This window comes from Platichthys flesus, chromosome 5 (assembly GCF_949316205.1).
Source record: "Platichthys flesus chromosome 5, fPlaFle2.1, whole genome shotgun sequence".
In the NCBI taxonomy this organism is placed as follows: Eukaryota; Metazoa; Chordata; class Actinopteri; order Pleuronectiformes; family Pleuronectidae; genus Platichthys; species Platichthys flesus.
Window position 1 is genome coordinate 8,119,151 of NC_084949.1, and position 21,770 is coordinate 8,140,920.

The 21,770-nt window shown below is 44.0% G+C and overlaps 1 protein-coding gene across 1 annotated transcript in view; it reads right to left on the reverse strand.

Annotated features, from left to right (window-relative positions):
* Positions 1-21,770, reverse strand: part of xylt1 (xylosyltransferase I) — a 78,283-nt gene that overhangs the window by 28,876 nt on the left and 27,637 nt on the right. Inside the window, exons 2-4 of the mRNA XM_062388732.1 lie at positions 8,607-9,204; positions 2,033-2,205; positions 1,250-1,452 (exon numbers count right to left, since the gene is read on the reverse strand). Of these exons, the coding sequence (XP_062244716.1) occupies positions 1,250-1,452; positions 2,033-2,205; positions 8,607-9,204 (974 nt within the window). The remainder of the gene's footprint in view (positions 1-1,249; positions 1,453-2,032; positions 2,206-8,606; positions 9,205-21,770) is intronic.

A 21,770-nucleotide genomic window follows, 5' to 3' on the forward strand; every position in this document is an offset into this window, starting at 1 on the left:
CATATTGCATGTCTTCAAAACATGCAGTTCCCTGTCGTTCCCCTCCCCTAACTGTTTCTTCTCACTGTCGCGTCCCTCTCCCTGTCATTTCTGCCTCTCGGCTCCCTCCTTCGCTCCATCAATCGTTTCGTTTCCCAACAGATGGGGCTTAAAACCTCTACTGTCAGCCCTTTTCTCAACAACATCGCCCTCATGCAAATGAGGAGGCAGGAAGATGGGAAGGAAACAGTGTCTCGGCGCATGCACTCGCAAATACCCTTAATCATGCGCTGACAGACACGCAAACAGGATAGATATGCACACATGTACACAGACAAGTGCTGAGACACACTCAACTCAGCCGTGCACACACCGGTGCAGGAAAGCGGGCACGTGCGCAGACATTATGTCAGCAGCGTTTATCGAAATGTTGAAAACGGCTAAACACAACAAGACTGAACCCGTCCACACACAACATCCGCATTTGGCCCTGCATCCTGGCTCCAGCTGTGGAGACATCAGATCCAGCTTCCCTTTCGCCAGTGGCTATTACAGCTTGTCTAAATTCAACTGGTGGACATCTGGCTGTGCAGGAGAGATAACTCTCTCCTTAATAGGGGGATTTTAATTGGCTGCTGCAGAGCTACATCAAAAACCCAGCAGACCCTGAACTCCCAGAGGACTATAAACTCACATAAAAAAAACTGTTCAACTCATGAAATTTCTCCTCCTGTTTCCATGCTACATGTCCAGTTCAAGTAGACGTTGTGGCTTTTAATGACCTCTTACAGCCTCTTCAAAGGGATGTTTTGGAAAAGGAGAGATGACTTTCGGACCGTACAGTACACAACAGACCTCGAAAGTCAATAGATATTGACCCAGGGCAATTAAACTGTAATCAGTTCATCATGTAACCAGTTCAATCCAGTGCAAGCAAGCAAGGAGGCAGGGGCTTGGAAGAGAAGATGTGAACGAATAGCGATTGAGATTCTACTTCATTGATCTGTTTGCTTTGGAGTGACTCTGTATTTAAAGCTCACAGTTAACCACAGGAGCTTGGACCTGTGTGTATTGAATTTCCCCCTTATTGGCGGAGAGCTGTCCACTATTGTTGTACATGAAGTGCGGCTGCATTTTTAAAGAGAGAACAACGTCCAATCCAAAGATTTGTTACCTTTAATGGACACTTAAAATTCTAGGAGAACTTCTGCTTTCCCCTCAGGCCCTACCCCTCTACTCTTTACTGTGGTGCAACAGCCTGCTCTGTTACCTGATGGGATAATCAGCAGCACTGAGGTTGATGAAGAAATCCCAGCTCCAGTCCCTCATGGCCAGCAGGTCAGCCATGCTGCGAAGATACATGGTCAGCAGGCTGGCACCACCCCAGATGGTGGCCATGCGCCACGGTGTCACCCTCACGTTGGGATACTGTGCAGCCAAGGCCTGCACCTGCCTGTGCAAGTAGTTGGAGCGCTGAAATGAAAAAGTGATGAATGAAAGTGACCAAACATTGATTAGTATTCTGTAGGACATCAAGAGATTATATTTCAGTGAATGTCAAGTGAATGTGATTGAAAAACAAATAAATGGAATAACTTTAAATCAATCAAAGACCAGATTCAAAAAGAGCCTGACTAGCCTCATATTATTGTAAGAAAACCGTTCTCCAGAGTTTGCCTTCTCACACATGAGGAGCACAGCAGGAGATTCTCTGGTCAGATGCACTCACAACAAAAACAACCTTCTGGAGCGTTCAGGTGAGGGCTGGTGCAGCAGGCAGGCAGGCGAACTAAAATGAGTTCCACTGCAGAGATCTAAAGTTTCTGTCTACAGCAACAACTGGCATCAGCCCTTATCACCAAAAGCTCTAAAATGTTGTCGTCTTTTTAAGTCGACATCTTTAACAGAGTCTTCTTTTGTTTTGTAATCTTTTTGTCTTTTCAGTTTTGCACCTCTCGCATGTTAGAGACATGATTAATGTAATAATTTCAGGAGATTAACCGGAGATCCATGCAGGTCTAGAAGCAGCTCACGTTTGCTCAGTGTGTCTCACCTGATCAACGTGGATGTAGTAGTAGTGCGAGGTGTGGTAGATGGCTTTGAAGAGGCGTTGAAACTGGCGAGCGGCTCGTCCGTGGACCACCAAGACGAACCCTATTCTCACTGGTTTTAATGGGAAACTCTCAGCAGAGTCCTCGTCCCACTGGACATTCACATTGGCTTTACCTGTGCAGGTTTAAAGACAACACAGTCAATATTAATGTGCTTCATCCGTTCACTCATCTGCATTTCATTCACACAGTTGCATGGATTCTCAATCTGCAAACAACCCGTGGCTGTTTGATTATAAAATCACATGTGTTATTTCTTTGATAAATTATGAGAGGTTGTGCTATATGTCATTACAGGATGGTGAGCAGTTAGAAATAAATTCAAGGAACAAAGAAAGATAATTTGAAAGCCTTGTGAATACAGTCATAAATGATTATTCAATGTTATTCTTTAATTAAACAATACAAAGAGATAGCTAAACAGCAAGGTTGCTAGGCAACACAGTAAGTATCAGTTTGAGAGGTGATTAGCACATTTATTATAATGAACTGCTATGTCACAATTCAGTCGGTAATTATATATTCTCTATCAATGTTATCTGAGGAAGTACCTGTTTTATAACGACCAATCAAGAGGCCTTCTTGTATGTTAAGACGAGGATATTATGATATTAAGTGGAGGTGTTGCTCTCTGCTGCCTCATTGAAATACATCAGTCGTTCTCAGGAGGCCAAACTGGTCACAATTATGCACAGGGAACCGAAGCCATGCTGCAACTAAAATATTAATAAATACATGAATAAATGAAAAGACAGTCATACATCTATTTCAGCCTCGCTGTGGAACCATAAACCGGCACCACCAAACCCCGGCTCGCTCATCCCTTTTCTTACATGATTGAATTGGAACTATGACAATTTCTACAAAACACTACACACACTGTAACTACTATCCTCCGTCACACAGAAATCCTGTAAGGGTTTTCTCTGGGGGGGCTTCCAGGGTGGAGCAAAGATTGACAGTGCGCTATCATTCCTCTCCGGAAAAAACTCCCACGATGCCTTGGATTTCACACAAATAACAACAAGCGAGCACCGCCCAGGTCAGGGCGTGCCAAGCCACTATCGAACTATAATCCAACCCCCCGGAGAGCCACTGGTGACCTCACATAACATCGTACCAGCCTTAAAACAAACAAACACTTGCGATTCAAACACTAACAAAAACCTTTCTCAAGGCTGTGCTTCACTGACGAGTGTCCCGAGCATTACCACGGAAAATTGTTTGTTTCCTTTGAACTGGCAGTTATCACAGCAAATGTGCACACGCAGCTTATGAGACATGTTTGTTCACAGGATGTGCCTTAAGGAGATTAATGACTGTAATTTGGGACTTCAGTTCCCAAGAGCCTGTCTGTGATAGAGTAGAGGAAGCTGAGGGAATACTGAAGTGTGGGGGGTGTTTACTCCCGAGGTGATGGTTCTTCCAAAAAAAATGAAAAGAAAAGAAAAACAAGACAAAAAAAGACCTTCCAGGCTCCTCTGAGTGTCTGGCCCGGGGGTCCTGTAATTACTTAAAGTTTAAGGGCAAGCGTCCGACATGTCTCCTCTTTATGAGTTGCCAGGGAGTGTATAAGATGGCCCCTCCCGTCCAACTAATCTCATTGATTCAAATTTAAGGCCAGGTGTCCAACACGGCTTTGTTCAAAGGTCTGACCACCAGGGTGAGGTTAATGACACGCTCCCTTGGCTCTAATTGGCCGTGGCTCTTGTCAGTCACTCAACACCCCCCCCCCCCCCTCTTTCTCTGTGTGTTTGTGTGTGTGTGTGTATGTGAGACAGCTCAGGGAGGGGAGCTGCTGTAGGCCATATCAGATTGAACCGTAATTGGTGGGCAGCTAAGAGGGTTCACTGGTTTGCTTTGCACACGGATAATTGGCCAGTTGCTTCACAAAGCTCAGTGAGAGTGTGTGCTTTGCTAGCTAGCCAAACTAATGAGCACTGCTCTTTGTGTGTGTGTGTGTATCTGTGTGTGTGAATGTGTGAACTTACATTTGTCTGTCAGATTTTACTGTCGAGCATATGTTTTTATCTGCAGAGGAGCTTAACGTGTAGTATTTTTTGACCTGCACCTGAAGACACCAGAGATATATTCCAAATGAAAAAAAAAACTGAAGCCCTGGGCTTGAACTCATCACTCTTCATCATGCTTCCCCTCATCATCCATCTTTTAAACTGCCTCTCCCTCATCTGCTATCACTCCCGTCTCTTCCTCTATCGTCCTGTGTAACTTCAGGCTCTTACCCGCCCTCCATCTTAACTGCTCATATGAGAGGTTAGAACAAGAGCTGAGCAATATCTTGCAGGGCTTGTGCCAAATTGCATTTTTAAATATCTTGAGGACAGTGGGTGCTCCTCAAAACCATCCCCAAAGACAGGTTGGCAAACATAGACTGTAAATCACACAAAATAAAATCCCATGACAGCAGTAAATTTTTTCAGGGATAAAAGGAAATAAGATAAAATAGTAGAATAGCATGTCCTTCTGGCTGTACGACTGTCAGGTCACAGTCAGGGTGAACAAAACACACAAGTAGCTGTTGCATGTCAGCGTTGACAAGCCTCATGTCAAGGAAAGTAGATGCAGAATGTTGCACTTTAAAAGAGAAATTGACAAAAACAGCGTAAATATAGTGATAGGCCGTTTATATGGATCCAAAAGCTTGGGACTGAATCTTTCTTTATAAATGCTGTTTAGATAATTAGGGTATAGTGATCAGGAAAAGAACCAAGTGTTCGTTTTTGGGTCTTTTCATAAAAAAAAGTAATTGTTTTTACCGGCTGTCAGTTATTTACTGCTTCTCCCCCCCTATCTCAACCGAATCGATCCATGCATTGAAGTTTCCAAATTCTGTTGTTTTAAGTTTGTGTGTGTGAGTGGGTGGGAGTCAGGGCGAGAGACCAGCTGAGTTATGAAGAAGGATTTAGCTGAAGTATCAATCATTATATGGTGATCAGTCTTGAGTGTGTGTGTGTGTGTGTGTGTGTGTGTGTGTGTGTGTGTGTGTGTGTGTGTGTGTGTGTGTGTGTGTGTGTGGGAGAGAGACCCGGGACAAATGTGATCACTATAAGCGGTTACCACTTTAATTATATTTCTTGAAATGGTTTGCAGGGAAGCAATTGCAGTGCTAGAAAAGGTCATTACAGCTGGAAACCTGCACCGGATGAGTTGTAAGGACAAATGCTTTTGGATAATGTTACTGCTCTTCTGTGGAGTGTGTGTGCTCAACAATCAGCTTTTACAAGAACACATTCTGACAGAGACAGTGTTACACAGGCGAGTGTGGTGAGCGAACATCTAAGATGCTGTAGCCTCAGTCAGAAGGAGAATTAGTGAAAGAGCCGTGTTGCTGCTGCCGAGCTGTTGGAACCAGACAAGGGCAGATTTCTTCCAAAGTGTCAGTTTGTCTCCAACTACCATCACAGAGCAGATTACAGATCTCTTTGTCAGAAAACTTGGTGGAAAGTTGTGATATGGCTCAAGAAAGAACACGTACATTTTTGATGTGGAACTTTCTTGCAATTAATTGCATTATCTAGATGAAATAAATCAGATATATTTAGGCGGCTGATATTTATGAGGAATTGCACATCTGTGCAGATCTAAACAAAAATCTGGATCTCAAAAATTAAATTTATCCGGTTTATTTTAATAAGCAGTTCAAAAGTCAAACATTTGCTCTCTAATGTTCAGGTGATGTGGTCAACTCGAAACTTGAAACCTTTGTCCAAATCCAGCCCAACCTTCAGAACCTGCAGGGTTTAGGTTCAGTATCAATCCTCTAATGACCATTAAGTAAACGCTACATGGGATCAAAGTCACCGTGTGCCAGCTCACACCGCTGCTGGAGCAACACAGACCTGTCATTTCACGATTAGCAAAGTCATCATATGGGAGGCAAGACACTGAACACGTTCCTGGGCTATTCATTGATGCTTCCAGAGCTAACACAATTGCTAATCTAAGCAAGGCCTCAAGGACAGAATACTGATCAAATCAAATTGGACAATTCTCTGCTAACAAGGTTAGGGCTTGAATTGGGCAGGGGAACAGAGGGAGGGAAGAGAGAAAGATGGAGAGAGATAATTCATTGGCAGGCGGCAGGCGGGCAGGCAGAGAATAAGAAAGAAAAGTGATTTAATTTAGCTGTCGTGTTGTTACAGCCCGACCACCAGGGGAAAGCCCTTTTCAATTCTTTGTCTCTTTTGATCAAACCGTCAGTTTGAGTGGGACGGCGAGTTGCTCTGTGAGATGACAGGAGCTTAGGCACAGACAGACGATAGCCCTGCTCCTGGGAAAGGGGAATGTACAAAAGTTGCTAAGTCACCGTGCATCCTCCAGTTCTAATAACATGAGCGAGGGCCAAGGAAGGTATCTGAGTACAACAGGTGGGATGTCTAATATATTTCTACTCCTCCCCTGCTGTCCATTCTGCATTCAGTCCATTCCCATGAGTGGAAATGCATCTGTGTGTATATGTGCTGTTCACTTAAACATGGTTGCTGATGTGTCCGGCTCACCAATGGCTGCATCCGCAACAGATTTTGTTTACAGCATCCACAACCAGACTGCAGATGTATATAAACTCTGAGGATAAAAAAAGAGAGTGTGTGTGTGTGTGTAGGAACCTGTGTTCTGCAGCCAGCTTGACAAAACAAATGAAAATTGGAAACCAATTTGGAGAGAATACAAGCAGCATCCACATTTTTCCCTAACAATTTACTTCACCAATTACACATCAGCAAAAAAGACGCTTTCTCGCCTTTGACGAGAACTGCAATTACAGGAGCCGGAAATATTTTGCCCTGTACTGAAGCCCGGCTGGTCAGAGTAGACTCTTTGAACTCAGCTTTGCAGACATTGTTTTTCTTTTTTTTTGCCGTAAAATAAATTGTGCAGCAGCAGAGAGTTGGAGGAAATAAAGTTGAAAAAAAAAAATGAAATGTCAAACAATACAGAGAAAGGCCATTGACAACCTGTCAGCGGTCTTTCAAAGAAGTTTCACTTTGTGTTTTGTACTTTCTGTGAGCCTGACGGAAAAATCTTAATTAGCTCATTGATATCCTGAATTGAGATTCTTGTGGGAGGTTTTTGCTTTCAACTTGATTTGAGGGAAACAATTATTTAAACGGCACTGCTGCCTCTGGCCCCTCTCCCCATTTTAACATTTGCTTTTTGGAGATTTGTTCATAATTGCCCCATTTAGACTGGATGCAACATGGTATTTACCTGGGTATGACGTTTGCGTGTTTCTCCCCTCAGAGCCGGATAACACACGTGCATCATCATTTCAAGATAGGTGACTGATGAACTACATAGTGATTTGCTCAAATACTTGTGAAAAGGCTAAATGCATTATGGCTGATGTACTATGTATTTTTTATTAATTAGGGCTTTAAGCCAGCAAAAAAGTGTATGATCAAAGATCCACAATGGGACCGCAGCAGAGATCCATGATCACCATCCATCACGTAGGATGTAGTGTTACCTATACACTACATCAATTGCTCCTATGTGTGTCCTGTTTGTTTTTTTGGTAGTTTTCGTGACTCTTGCTGAGGGTTAAGGGCAGAGAAAGTCGCACCTTGTTAAAGAGACAAATTGTGATTTGTGAACATGCAATATAACATTGAAATTCGATTGATTGATTGATGGAGGTAGCGTTTCAGACGATGGCTGGTGCTTTAAGAGAGGGGAGCGATATTAAACCAGATTACAGGCTCAAAGGCTCAGTCGGTTAAAGACATGTTTGAGCAGGAAGGAGTTCACAAGCTTTAGGGAAAAGGTAATGATTTACAATGAAAGCTGAATGTATAAGTTCTTACATGTTTTAATTTCATGTCTCTGTCTGCTTAAGATGCTGAGAAATATAAATTGTTTGCAAACATTGGCAATTCTGTCAGCTCTTCAGTAAACGTCAAAAGGTTTTAGGTGGTTTTCGAACGTGACATAGGTTTAGAGTGCGATTCTGTTCGGTACCTTAGGTTTAAAGGGGTTAAATATCTTACACCTTATTGTGTTACATCCTCTGACCCCATGTTACTGTCCCTCTTCATCCACTGAACATTTTTTTGACTGATTGTCCATGCTTTTTTCACTGGTGTTAAGTGGCCAGGACTTAAAGTGGCATGTTTCAATGCTCCAATCAATCAGCATGTGGAGACATGTGTCACTCAAACCCACACAGACCAGAAGGAGGTTCCACTATTGATAAATTGTCATCTTTAGAGATTTTCTCCTTGACTTGGAAGAAAGTACACCATGTTTTCAGAAGCTTGAAGGTATCTTGAGCTATCTGTGCGGCATCCGACACTGTACAACACCTAATACAACTAAATTGGACTCAATACTCCTGATTCAGATGTGCCCTCGTAGTCAAGCTTGATAGATATCGACCCATTTAGTGAGAGGATTTTTGTGCAGAATACAAAGTGACTGTTCAACCTCCCTAGGAATAACAATTTGAATTAACTAAAATCAAATAATCAATCACTGTAATTTCACCCATGCACTCACCCTCAAGGTGGCAGTAGCGAGTGACCTTCTCAGGCATTAACTGCCCTTCCTTGTGCCTGCAGTACACCTCTGCGATCTGTTGCCGACACTCCTTGCTCTTGGCTCTGGAGAGAGCTGAAATGGCTTCCTTCCCGCTGATCTCGCACTTGGGTGGCTGGTCGTAGGTCACCTCCAGCGGCGCTGCGGTCGCCTGCCTCCATTGGGGGTGCTGATGTCTGTGCTGTGACTGGGCCTGTTGGGCCTGCTGGGCCTGTGAGGCGCGGGACTGCTGCCGTGGAACTCCCACGGCACCCTGACCACCTAGGTAGGACGAATTGTTCCCTACCGCTAGGGGCTGGTGGCCGACGGGCAGTACTTCATTTGAGCTGCGGCTCAGCCCGGGGGAGTTGTCCCGCCAGGCCTGCTGCTGCGCGTGGGCTTTCTCCTGCAGGTGCTCCCGCTGCTGCTTGCTGCTCGTGGCCCCGACAGACTGCCGGTTTGGCTGCGAGCGTGCACCAAAGTTACTATTGTCTATGTTGTCAAAGTCTTTGGGCACAGAGTTCTCGTTGTTGCTGTCGACTCTACTTTTCTCCTTCGGCCGGTGGGAGTAATATCCGTCCTGGTATGAAGAGAAAGAAGAAGAGGAGAAAGACAATGGGGGCATTGGGAGGGGGAGAGAGAAGAGGAGGGAGGGGAGACACAAACAAGAAAAACAAGATCAGAACTGTGTGAGCATGGTGCATATCAAATGTAGGATTAACAATCAATGGGGCATGTTTGAGTGGTCAGCGCTGCGTTGGACCGTGAGGCATGACATTAAGTAGCAAGCTACCGAGTGTGAGGAGAACAAGGTGCAACTTAACCGGAGGTGATGCAGGGGCTGAGGGCTCTGCCGCGATGTGCCATCATCAGATTAGACCCTGTTTCAATTAAATTCTCCCTCAAATGGGCCCAGCACTCCGTAAACAGATTACCAAGGAGGGATAAAGGGACAAAATTTGACTGTGAGTTTGTGAGGGTGTGTTTATGTATGTATGTGTGTTTGTATATGTGTGTGTGTGTGTGTGTTGCTTCCTTTTTTAGTGGTGCCATGTGAGAAATGTGAATAAATCTTCTTGGTGTGGCGTGTGACTGGAAAGGCTTGCACTTGTCAGCGTTGTGTGTCTGAATACATGAGATAGTGTGTGCGTGTACGTGAACGTCTGAATGTACAATTTCCCTATCTTTCCAGCAGAATGGGCTAAAAGCGAAGGAGCGGAACAGGGGCTGGCAGAAAAGAGGAGGGGGGGAAAAACGGGCAATGAGCGAAAGTGGGGTAGCGAGAGGCAAAAGAGCGCTGACACGAGACATGAGTTCTGCTCCCAGGAAGCGCAGCATTTTCCGGAGAGATGTGCCACAATGCATTTAACGGAAGAGTAAGGAAGATGCCCGGCCGCCACACCTTGCTAGACACAAGCGGCGAAAGATAGAGCTCGTGACAACAACAGGGATCCCGTGATGTGTTTGACCATTTACAAGACACAGAAAAAGAGGAGAGAAAGGAGCGTTAGAGAGAGGGAGCGGGTGCTAAATGCAATATGAGGCATGTGACACAGCCTTGTGTAGGAGACACAGGGTGAGCTGCCAACCCCTACAGTCAGGCCTGTTATCAACCCATCCACCGTCTTTCTCTCCTCAAACACCTTGTACCAGCACAATTACACAGAGGTGGCGGGATGACACATTTTCACACTCCGGAAAAAGTGGGAGGTGGTAGAGGGGACCCAAGAAAAACTGGATGAAAAACAGCGAGAACAATATTGTCATTTTTTAAGCTTGGTAGAGGTGCGATTTTTAAAAGTGGATACCTTTTTTTTCCCTTTCCTCCTCCGCCTCCTCCTCCTCCTCCTCCTCCTCCTCTCCTCTCTTCTCCCCTCCTCCTTTCTCCCCTCCTCTCCTGACTTTTCTTGACTCTTTGCCTCCACTTTCCTTCACACTTCTCTTCACACATCCTGATTCCACCCCTCTGCTCCGCTCCTTTCTACTCCCATCCCTTCTGCTCCACATCCCGCTCCCCTTCTCTCATCGTCTGTTCCACAATTCACGTCTCTCGCACCTCCCCCCCCCCCCCCTCTCTTTTTCCCCCCTTTAGTCTTGGCTCCATCTCGGCTCCTGCCTGTCATAACCCCATCTCACGTCCTCCCCTCCCCTCCTTGTCTTTCTCTACTTTCTTCAGCGAGCCAGTTTAAACAGACCGTGTTGTCTGAATGGCAGAACCTGCTAATCCTGCGTGTAACAGCTGCTTAGGGCAGTGATCACCTAAAAAGAAATCTCCACTTGCCAACTTTCAAAGGGAATACTTTAGGAGGCTAATCCATGCAGTGCAAGTCGCTGGATGTTTGCAGAGGTAAAATGAGTCTGCGTGCATTCACGATTATGTTTGTACAGTGCATGCTTCTCGTGGATTTTCACTTGAGTGTGTGTGTTTAAGACAGAGAGAGAGAGAGAGACAGACAGTGAGTAAGGTAGAGGTGGCATGTGTTTGCACTGGGGAAACGGATAGTCCCACTTTGAGTCCCACGGCAAGAGACATGAGAAGATAAGGAAGGGACAATTAAACTGGAAAAATGTCAAAGCAAGGAAATATAATACCACAATAAAATCATCACAGAGCTTTTTGATGAGTGATAAATAATGTACCACTATTTTTTGCCAATTACCAAAAATGTATTGGTTCTTTTTGTATTTTTGTCTTTTGTGATATTAAGATAAATACTAGGTTTTGATTTTGCTGCTCGGATGTAACATTTAAATATTTGTAAACTTTGGATTTAGGCTTTGGCTTAAATTAAATTATAAGGAACAGGAAAACTCAATGAAATCATCTAACTCTTGCTCTCTATACAATCGCTTATCTCTGCTTTCACAGATATCCTTACGTCCAGGGGCATGTCTCTCTGTACTGTATAACAAAGTATATGGGTTGCCATTGGGCTATACAGCTAATAAACAGCAGATTATAATATGAGTCTGGGCAACTTGGTGCAGATCCAAATAAAAATCGATCGAATGGATGTAGATGTGGTTTCGGAAGGGGACTGTTGGTCCTTGGTGGAGGTATCCACCGAGGACCTAGGGAGGTCTAGAAAGACTGGGTTACCTGGTTCCTTAGCCCCTTCCAAACATAACAACACCCACCTGACTTATTAATCGTCTCACCATTGTAGAGTGACCTGCCTTCCTTTAGAATTACCTAAAAGCATCACAAAGATGTGGATTTGCTCCAAATGAATTGACACGGATAAGAATCAGAGGAGGTTAGCCCCATGTGGCCCTGGAGTGGAAATGAGTAGTATTTGTCAGCTGGCGGTGAGGAGATTTTTCTCTGGATAAACAATCTTGTGCCCCCTTCTTCCCTCCCACTCCTCCCCCTCCTCCTGTGAGCAAAGGACTCCAGTGGCCGTGTTGCTCTTTAATCTCGGGGACCGGGCCCTGAAGCAGGAAGCGGCGGGGGCACACAATTAATAGTAGTGGCAGCCGCTGGAGATAGGGCCGGCATGCGTCGGACTGCAGACGGAGGTGGAAGCAGGGGGTAGCTATCGATTGTTGCAGGGGATATGTTTTCTAGGACTGAAGGGGAGGCCAAACCAGGATTGCCTGGCATGTGTTGTGCTGGCTGCGTGCACACACACACACACACACACACACACAAACACACACACACACACACACACACACACACACACACACACACACACACACACACACACACACACACACACACACACACATACACACACACACACACACACAAACACACCAACAGCGAGCTCTCTGATCACTTGTTTGGAGTGAGAAAAAGGCAGAGGTGGTACGTGCTAATATCATCCATCACTGGTAGGTACATTTAGAGGGAAGGAGAGGCCTGTGGGGATTGGAGTTTCAGGACCCCCACCAGCCTCCCCCCCCTTGGGAATGGTTCATTCCATTTCTCAACACAGAGCTGGCCCTTTCCACTTTCCCTCATTTCCTCCGCCACGGGGAAATATTTCACCTGTCCTTCTTCTCTCCCTTTCTCCCAATCTCCTGTGCACCAGAGACAGAGAGAGAGAGAAAAAAGGGCCACATATCTCTCTCAGCACATGTCCAGCTTCTCCTTTCTCCTCCTCCTCCTCATCCCCCCAACCCACGCATCATCCCTCGTTCTAGGAAGGAAAGCGGTTCATCTACTCCGCCCCCTCACCTCCTCCCTAATGCCATCATTTACCGTTGCTCGGCGAGGGAGAGCAAGGTAGCAGCACATATCAGTTTCACCCCATCCTCCCTGCACCCTCGCTTTAAAAGACATCATTCCTATGGGGAGGCGAGCTGAGATAAGCTACTGCGTGTGTCAGCAGCGTGTACTCTGTCAACTGGGAGTGTAACGGCTCTCCAAATCTACAGATTGGGTCAAACATCTTCTTTTTTTCTCCATCATAAACTCATTAATCTTGACTCACTCTTAACACAGACGTGATTGTCATGCAACACACAAAGCGTAAGAAGATTAAATTAGTGTAGTGTGGAATATTTATGAAGTTTATACCTTGCCCTATTTTTTAATTGGAATAAAGATTTTGGAATTGGCAGGCTTTTGTGACAATTGTGCATGAAGACATTTTTCTTTAAAATCAATACTGTAATGAGCTCACAATCTGTGGTTCACCTTCAGCTGTGGCGGCAAATTGTGGTGTCTTGGTTCAGTCATCTTTAGGTATGAGATTGTGGATGTATTGTGGTTTTGGTCTCGGTTTCCGAATCGTCACTCCCCTTCTCTCCATATAACCTGCTGCATGCAGACCATAATAGATTGCACGTCAACATATAGCAAAGAGCAGACGGACTGGGAGAGTAGGTGGGTGTTGAGTAACTTCAGCATGGCGCGGGGCAGTTTCCGCCAGGACCTGCCCGCCATGTGGCTAACAAGCTCAGATTAATTACCTGGATTGAATCCCTGTGTTACTCTGAGCAAGATGTGGCATCTGGCATCATGACACGGGAGACTGATACACTGACAGACTTTAGTTCACAGCTGCTCTGGCACCCCAGGACACAGCAGATGAGAGATGAGCCAGGGTAGAGCGGGGTTGACCTAAATGCTTAGTGACGTCTTAGAAAGTCGTACTTATCGTAGCTTATCAGCAGCGGAGTATTGGGGCGAGAACAGCTGTTCTTTGTTGTGTCTTTGGATTCACAGTTTAGGTATCAAACACTCTCTTTCTTTGTAAAATAATAATAAAATAAGTTACAAAGTGCAGCAAAGAAGACAAAGCCCAGAGTTTTCCAAGGGTCTAAAGTGTCGAAACTGACAATGAGAAAAAATCATGCTGGAAACAGGGTAAAGAGATACACAGATGAGTCATGGAGAGGTTTTTTTTTTATGCTTCAGTCAACTGGATTCCGTAAAAGATATGATGCTTGGTTCCTCTATCTGGGGGTTTCATTGTATTTTGTCCTCTAGTTATTTCCTTTGTCGCTGCAACCTTTCTCTTTCTTTTCCTCCTTTCAGCCAATCCCTTCAATCCCTTTCTTTCTCCAGAGGCCAAAACCACAGGAATGCTAGTCACATGTAATGTAATTGTGTACATGTTTGTGTGTGTGTGTGTGTGTGTGTGCGTGTGTGTGTGTGTGTGTGCATGCAAATGCATGATTAGCGGCAACTCTGAATGAACAGTATGGGTTGGTATGCACAGAAGCCTCTTGTTGTGTGCCCTGTGACAAGCCCTGAGGCAAAGTGGTGAAAACGGAGTGTGCCTTTGTGTGTGTGTTTGTTTGTGTGTGTGTGTATGTGTGTGTGTGTGTGTGTGTGTGTGTGTGTGTGTGTGTGTGTGTGTGTGTGTGTGTGTGTGTGTGTGTGTGTGTGTGTGTGTGTGTGTGCAAATGTGGACCAATACCTAGAAGAGACAGTGAAAAGAGCATTGACTGAAATGCTATTTTTGATTGGAGGCACAGAACAACAGATCAACGTCTTCGAAATACAAATATCCAAGGGATGAAATCGGTGGGTATTCATCACGAACAAAGAGCAGAGGTGATCTCACAGACTGCTGTTGAATCCGTCTTCTTTCTTTTGGACAGTCTTGGGTCGTAATTATATGGTTTCCCTGACTATATTTGCCCACATGGATTTGAACTGGGCAAGAACACAAAAAGCCCAGACTTCTGCACAGACACAAGGAAGATATGAGTTTCTCTTCCTCAAAACGTCTCTTTTTCCAAATACAGCAAAACTCTGTATGAAACCCACAAAGATACACATGAAGAAATAGATTAACTCTGGTTTCCTGACGAGTTTCCTCAAGGCCAGAGTGGAATTAAAAAAAGACTTCCGCCTCCCTCACAATGTATTTCCATTCCACCCCCCCCCCCCCCCCCCCCCCCAGAGCTCCACTCATGTACACGTAACGCTCAGCCCACTCGCTGATGTTCTCTGATGGCCTGTTGATATGTGAGCATAACCCAGAATCATCTATTTATATTTGTAGTTGGGCTGATGGTTAGCACAAAGTGGATGCAGTTTGCTGTAGTGCCAGTACGCCTTTCTCAAGGAGGATTAGGCCTAAGCTAAACTAATCGAGTGGTATCAATCTTCTCATCTAACTCTTGACAAGAAAGTAAATAAGAGTATTTCCCTAGTGATAAAACATTTGTATAAACAGGATATTTGCTGTGGTTGGATTTATGGATTATATCATCATTGTGCTATGGTATTGCGCAAGAAGAAAAACACATAACTAGAGCTGTTTCCAGACATGAACTCCAGAGAATTTCCGTACATTTGGGTCAGGACTTTCTCCAGAGTTTGCTCTTCACAGGCTGCAGGAGATTGTCAACTCAGACACGTTCTCAAAAACACAAAAATGTCCCCAGGATTCAGGTGAGGGGTGGTACAGCAGGCGGGGACAGGTCGTAATGGATTAATTATATTTGTGTATATTTTTCATCCGTCGTGTGTCATAAAAGTCCACAGACTCACACTCGGACATTTGCATTATCACATACAGCCCCTCTGGAGAATGTCAGGAGATTTTCAGGAGCTCGGTACAGGTCTGAAGGCAGCTTAGGGAGTATGCGAGCATGAATAAAAAACAATAAGAGTTAGGTTAAAGTTAATAAAAGAGGTTAATGAGTTTCAGAAATACTTTACTGCAGTTCATAGCTTAGTGTGGATTCGGTGTCACCTCACTACACATTCAATACAGCCATAATTATATGTTTAATTAGCTTCATCCTGCAGAGGAAAAAACTTTGCTTTTCCTGGCCACTAATACTTCATGTAGTGTGATCACACATTAGTTTTCTACCCTCACTCCATTAAAACCCTTTCTCTAGGCTGTTTTGAGTACCTGGAATCCAGGAATTGAAGCTTATTCTACGCTTGCACTTTCTACAAGTCACTTTGGATAAAAGCATTGGATAACTGCTTGAAAGGTAAATGAGTCAACTAATGGGCATAATTTAATTTAGCTGTGAGAATGCTACAGCGGAAATAAATGAGAAAATACAATAAATGTGTTGAAATCAAGATTATTGGCCTTCGCAGCTTTCTCACATAAATTGGATTAAAGAGAAATGGGGTCGAGATTCAACCTCAAATAACCTCAAAGATTTACTCTGAGTGTGTGCAAACAACAAGGAGGCTCACACTGTGAAGAACATCGGAGCTGAAATCCCCGAAGCATGTGGCAAAAGTGAAGCCAGTCTGCCTGAGTCTCACGAGGTCTTGTTCTCCCCTTAAAAATCCCTACTCGGAAAACCCAGCAGATTACTTTGGTGGATTACTCCAAACACACACACACGTGCACACACGCAGGCAAACACAAACACACACACACACACACACATCTTTGCTAACTTGTCGTGTCTACTCAAACAATACAGTAAAAAACAGTGAATGACTCTGTATTGTGAGTTAAAGAATTTGCCAAGTTAGCAATTTACACCAAACTTCATTCAACAAGATAATTAGTGCGATGTGCTTATCCAATTCATCACAGAACAAAATATGCATTTAGGATGAGATGATTTCTATTTCCATCCAATCATCATTTGTACAGTATATCAAAATAATAATATGCCTGTCAGCTGCACCGCCCCTCACCTGAACACTTATGGCGGCTGTGACTGAGGGGATAAAGCAGCTCTCCAACGGGTGAATGGCAAAAAAAAGTACTGTAAAGCGCCCTAAGTGGTCATCAAGACTAGAAAAGCTTAATATCAATACAGATCATTACCATAACACTCTGGAGATATCTGTGTTGTTGTGCGTGAGAAGAGAACATCTGACTGCATTGTGCATGTGTGAAGGGCAAACTGTAGAGGAAGTCCAGACCCTCAGCTTTAGATAACTTGTCTAGATGAATACATAAAAACATCATCTGTAGTCATGTGCTTGTGACAAAACAGGCTTTCTTAATGTAACACAGATTGCTACTTATCAACTGGGAATGTCAAACTTCTAGCATAAAACATCTCCCTTGCAGCTAGTCTTGATAACTACTAATACTGTAAACCCACCTCAGTACACTTTATTTTCAGCAAAAATTGTAGTTGGCTAATGATATTTTTTGTGAGGTTCTGATGTGTGGATTATATAACAATTTGTATATATCGATTCAGGGAAATTCAGAAATAAAAAGACTTCATCAACATAAGGAAGTGAAACTGCAATAACTCTACGTCTGGCTGAGGTCTAAAGATGAGCGGCAGTCGCTCAAATGTTTTTCAATACTACTTCCTACCAAGATTGAATAAGTTCTGACTTTAGAACAGCAGCGCTGCAATCGATGGACCTCACCGTCACATTTAGAGGTTTGCAAACCAATACAGTCCTGAAATATAGTTCTCTAACCTCATTACTGTTGTAGTCAGTGTCCTATTGTGGAACAATGTAATGATATAAAATGTCTTATTTCCTTCTCAAACCCACTTCCTGTTCTCCCTCCTTGCTGGGTGAACCCTGGGGGTTTCCAGATGACAACAGGAATCTAAATCATACGTACAGTGTATTGGGTCTGTATCTCTCAGTGGCATGAAAGCCTGTTAGCAAGACGAGGCGAGAAGATACCGGCAAATTCCCCCGCTGTGTCCCTTTACCCACTCCTCCATCTTATACCGGGCTCTTATTTTCCATTGTGAATTAACCCCAGAACTTTACATCTCCGGCTCTGAATGGGGCCCATCAAGCCATTTCTGAGCCATATCTCTCACATGGGCATGAAAAAGTCTTCCCCTCCCTCCCCTCCCCTTGTCTCCGCACACCTCCCTGTTCAGCCATGAAATGACACCCCTATTTAATCAATTGTGAATCATGAAATTTTGCACAAGAGACCCCTTTTCTTTACACTTGACAGTGATTGAACTGCACAGCCATGCAATTCCATTCACCACGGCGAGGAGAAGAAAGGGGTGTGGGGGAGGAGCCGCGTCTCTAGGCACGGTCCGTGTGTATATGTGGAGATGAAGGCAGTTTCCCTGTGACATCATGGGCCTCTGCTGAATGGCACCGCAACAGAGGGTCCCTTCTGTGAATTGAGTCCACGTGGTCAGACGGCACAGTGGGATCCTACAGCTGATCTATAGGGGTGCGAAAGGGGTGTGTGTGTGTGTTTGTATGTGTGTCTGTGTGTGTGTGGCTGTGTGAAAGAGAAAGAGAGAGAGAGAGAGAGAGAGGGAGAGAGAGAGTGTGTATGAAGAGTCGTTCAGAGAGTTTTTACTGAGGCCCAAAAATACTGGCGGTTAAGAATAGCAGTGATGTGGAAGAAAAAAGAGGTATTAGAGAGATTACAAGTAGATGGGGGAGGAGGGGATATAGCAAGACAAAATAAATCCAAAGAAAAGAGAAGTAGAGGAGGAGATCAACAGAGAGAGAGAAGGAGGGGGGAAGAGACCAGTGATTAGAAAGACCTCCATCCCCTCTCTTTCTTCTGCATGAATGGGCTGTGGGAATGACAATGTCAATGTATGATGTCAGGTCTGTGGTGAGAGTGTCAGGGAACATAACTGAGATTCCAGGCATCTGCGTGACATAGCTGTGACACGGCATGACCCCGGAGTCACCCTGGTGCGGAGGTCGGCGGGGTCACGTCGGGCGGGTCAGGTGTTTTAAGCCACGGCGGGACAGAAAATGACAATCTCTGTGTTTCATGCAAAATCCATTCAAATGCTATGTCATCCGTTTTATTGGATGAGGGTGCAAATATCCATACGTGTGTGTGTGTGTGTTTGTGTCGCTCCTGTGTTCATAAATATGAGTACAGCATGCTAATGATGTGCAAATATATTACATTCTATTATTTTCACAATGCAACCAGAAACTGTGTCGGTAGCACACGACTCCAGAAGCACTGAATTATGTGACATATGAATAAAGAAAAACACCAGCTTGACTAGAAATAATACTACATTACATCTTCTGCTCCAACTGTTCAACTATTAGCATAAAATATGACTCAAGAGGACACACAGAGAATTCTAATGTCGACCGAGGCAGGACAATATTTTTTCAAGATTACAGCACAAAGACTTTTGTAAAGTACTGAGTAAAATATCTCAGTAACAATTAATGGAGCGGATTACCATGAAATTTGGTGCAGACATTCATACCTCGTGTTCTAACTTGTGACCTCATCAGATCAAAATTCAGTAATGTTAACTAGCAAAACTAGCAGGCAAACACAGATGAGTCGTTTTCAGACATAAACTCCGGCAAATGGGATTCAGAGTGTGCCTTTCTCTGTTCGCATGTGAAGAACTTCTTCTGGCTATGAAACCTTTCTTCATCTGCTTGCAACTGTCACATGTTAGTAGATTCATTAGTTGGGGGCTAGCAAGAGAAAATCTGCAGAAAGTCCGCAGCAGCTGACTCTGACTTTTGAGTTCTCACATACAGCAAATGAGTCCAGTGCATGTCTGAAAGCCGCTACGTCTATATTGCAAACACACTTTCTATTTCCTACGGGTTTTCTCCACAAACATTGATCAAAATCTGCAGATCTGCATTCAAACCTGTATCTCATGTTCCTTGATCTGACTTTCCACCAACTTTTATTCACAGTTTTATGATTTGTCAAAGCAAAACCCAACTCAATATCCACTTGCTATCTTGTGACTGAGCTTTGAAGCACATTAAACCGCTTTTATCGTGCTGATGAAGTAAGCTAACGTGGCTGAGAGTTATAGATTGTTTTTGTCAACTGCTTCCAAAGCTCAAAATGAAATGTCAAGCTCAAGGTTTCTGGGATCGTCAGAAAGAAACATTACCTTCTTATCAAAGGTAATAACAGTTCCAGGGGAACGCTTACACAACCTATTACGCTCAACCTATTACACATGTGCTTTCATGGGAACCTCGGGCACTTGTTAATTACATTTATTAATTATGTTTTGATTTCCGAGTACGTCTGGTGACTCAGATGCACAACATAGCTCTCCCCACGCATCTTAACGTGGATTAAAATGACGCTCAAGTCTTGTCACACGTCATCTCTCTCTGTCTCATTCGTATGCAATTGTCAAGATGAATACAGCTCTGGAGAAGAACACTGCACGGCTACATCAGGAGCAGACTATCATTAAGAGGCTTTTTCTGGGAACACATTTGTGCAAATACATAAAGTGCCAGTGACCCGACAATACAAAGAGAATATGAACTACGCGCGGAGGTTAGAGCTCAATCTGCTCTGTTAACACCCGCAGAGGAAAATCATCTCTGTGCACTAGCAGACTGATGGTGGAGTGAAAAACAAGATGAAAAGATGGAAGAGAGACACAATCACCTGAGGTTATTTCTAGGAGCTTAATTGCCCCATCAGCCGAACTGCACAGACAGCAGCAGGTTATTTAGAAAGCTACAGACTAGAGAGAGGTAAAGTTAAGGGTAAACAGGAGAGAAAGAACATTTGCCTAATATTAGATGTGATGTAATTTGTAACTTTGAATTGGAAATAATATCCATTCCCTGAAAACACATGAAAAGTCATAGACAAACAGGAAGCAGATTGTCTACTCTGCCGTTGGTTGGTTAGTAGGAGAAAATGCTACGATCGAGGAGCAGCAATGGCGAATGGTAAGGCTACCTTCACATGAATATAAGGCTAACTTCACATGAATATGCTTTTTATTTAAGAAAATCAATCAAACTAACACACATGAAAATGCATAACACATGACTTAACATACACTGGGCATGTGTCATCTGGTGCAAACAGGAAGCAGGCAAGTCTACAGCTGGTTGCTTGGTAGCAGATGTCCAAGGATTTCTTTACATAGACTGATGATCAGGTGAATCTGTTACTGAGAGGAGCTTTTATAAGCACTATGCAGGTTATTACTGATAAGACCCAATCAGGACCCAATAGCACTATGACTTTTGGGTTTAGATGCACTGCTGTTGCCTCATTTACATCTGCTCTCTACGCCTAATTACAAGAAACTACAACACAGAAATTTGGAATTTAAAATGAAACGTAGCCCTAAGATTTACAAAAATGTACATTAGTGGGGAGAAAGTTGTTGGTCAGGTTGCAGAACAAAGTGTTTTCCAAAAGTATAAACGGCCCAGTCATTGCATTCACATTTGCTTGATTCCTGTTGCATATGAAGCAGTTCAACATATTGTCATGAACGTAAATTTCCAAACAATTATAATTCATTAACATGGGAGTCACATCATCAGGACGGATTTGCATGTAAACAACAAATGCAACCAACTAATGACTGTTATGCGAGTCGCTGTGTTAGCCTCATTGGTTGTACGGTTCGGTTCGGTCACCACAAAGTGAAGGAAAAAATAAAAAAATAAAGTCCAGTCTCCAATCTACAGTTTGAGAGGAATGTGGCTGATAACTTTGGAAAGTCACAAATGTCTGTCGGACTTATCTGTGGGAGATAACGATCATTGGGCTACAGGCAGAGCGGGGGGAAGTGGAGAGAGTGAAGGTGAGGAGTTAAGCACCTAAGCTAGCAATAATGAGCGCAGAGACGGCTGATACGATCTTCGGCTCTGACACCCAGATCATTAAAACCTCCAAATGATTGAAGGGCCCAGTGTCCAGCACAGCACACCCTGAAGCAGGAAGGAGATTTAAGACTTTAGGCTGTTGTCAGAGTTATTTTAAGGATCAAAGGAAAGAAATCTACAGCTTACTGATAATGTTTACCGGGTGA